The sequence below is a fragment of the Buceros rhinoceros genome, unplaced genomic scaffold (genome assembly GCF_000710305.1).
Source record: "Buceros rhinoceros silvestris isolate BGI_N320 unplaced genomic scaffold, ASM71030v1 scaffold10129, whole genome shotgun sequence".
Taxonomy (NCBI): domain Eukaryota; kingdom Metazoa; phylum Chordata; class Aves; order Bucerotiformes; family Bucerotidae; genus Buceros; species Buceros rhinoceros.
In genome coordinates, this window is record NW_010432102.1 from 8,194 (window position 1) to 8,521 (window position 328).

The following is a 328-nucleotide window of genomic DNA, read 5'->3' on the forward strand; positions in this document are numbered from 1 at the left end:
GGCAGAAGGGGCCACCAGCAGCCCCCAGCGTGAGGGGGAGTGGCTCACACGCACCTATTTCGGGCACGGAGAGGGCCACCGTCATGGCCACGCAGACGAAGAAGGCGGGCAGCAGGATCTGCGAGAAGAGGGCCTTGGTGTTGCGCTTGGCACAGTGGAAGCGTTTGACGATGAGCCCGTGGAACTGGCGCAGCTTCAGCCACGAGCCCTCCAGCTTGAAGCTCCCCTGCCCAGCCAGGTCGCGGTCCTCCGCCTCCACCTCCGCCTCTTGCTCTGGGAGGGGAGAAGGATGTCAGCCCCCCGGTCCAGCCACTCCCGTGCCTGCCTT

At 66.8% G+C, this 328-nt stretch overlaps 1 protein-coding gene across 1 annotated transcript in view; it reads right to left on the minus strand.

Annotated features, from left to right (window-relative positions):
• Window positions 1-328, minus strand: part of ABCA2 (ATP-binding cassette, sub-family A (ABC1), member 2) — a gene marked incomplete at both ends in the record, with an annotated part of 20,426 nt that overhangs the window by 8,057 nt on the left and 12,041 nt on the right. The window contains 1 exon segment of the mRNA XM_010143649.1: window positions 55-273. Coding sequence (XP_010141951.1) covers window positions 55-273 — 219 coding nt within the window.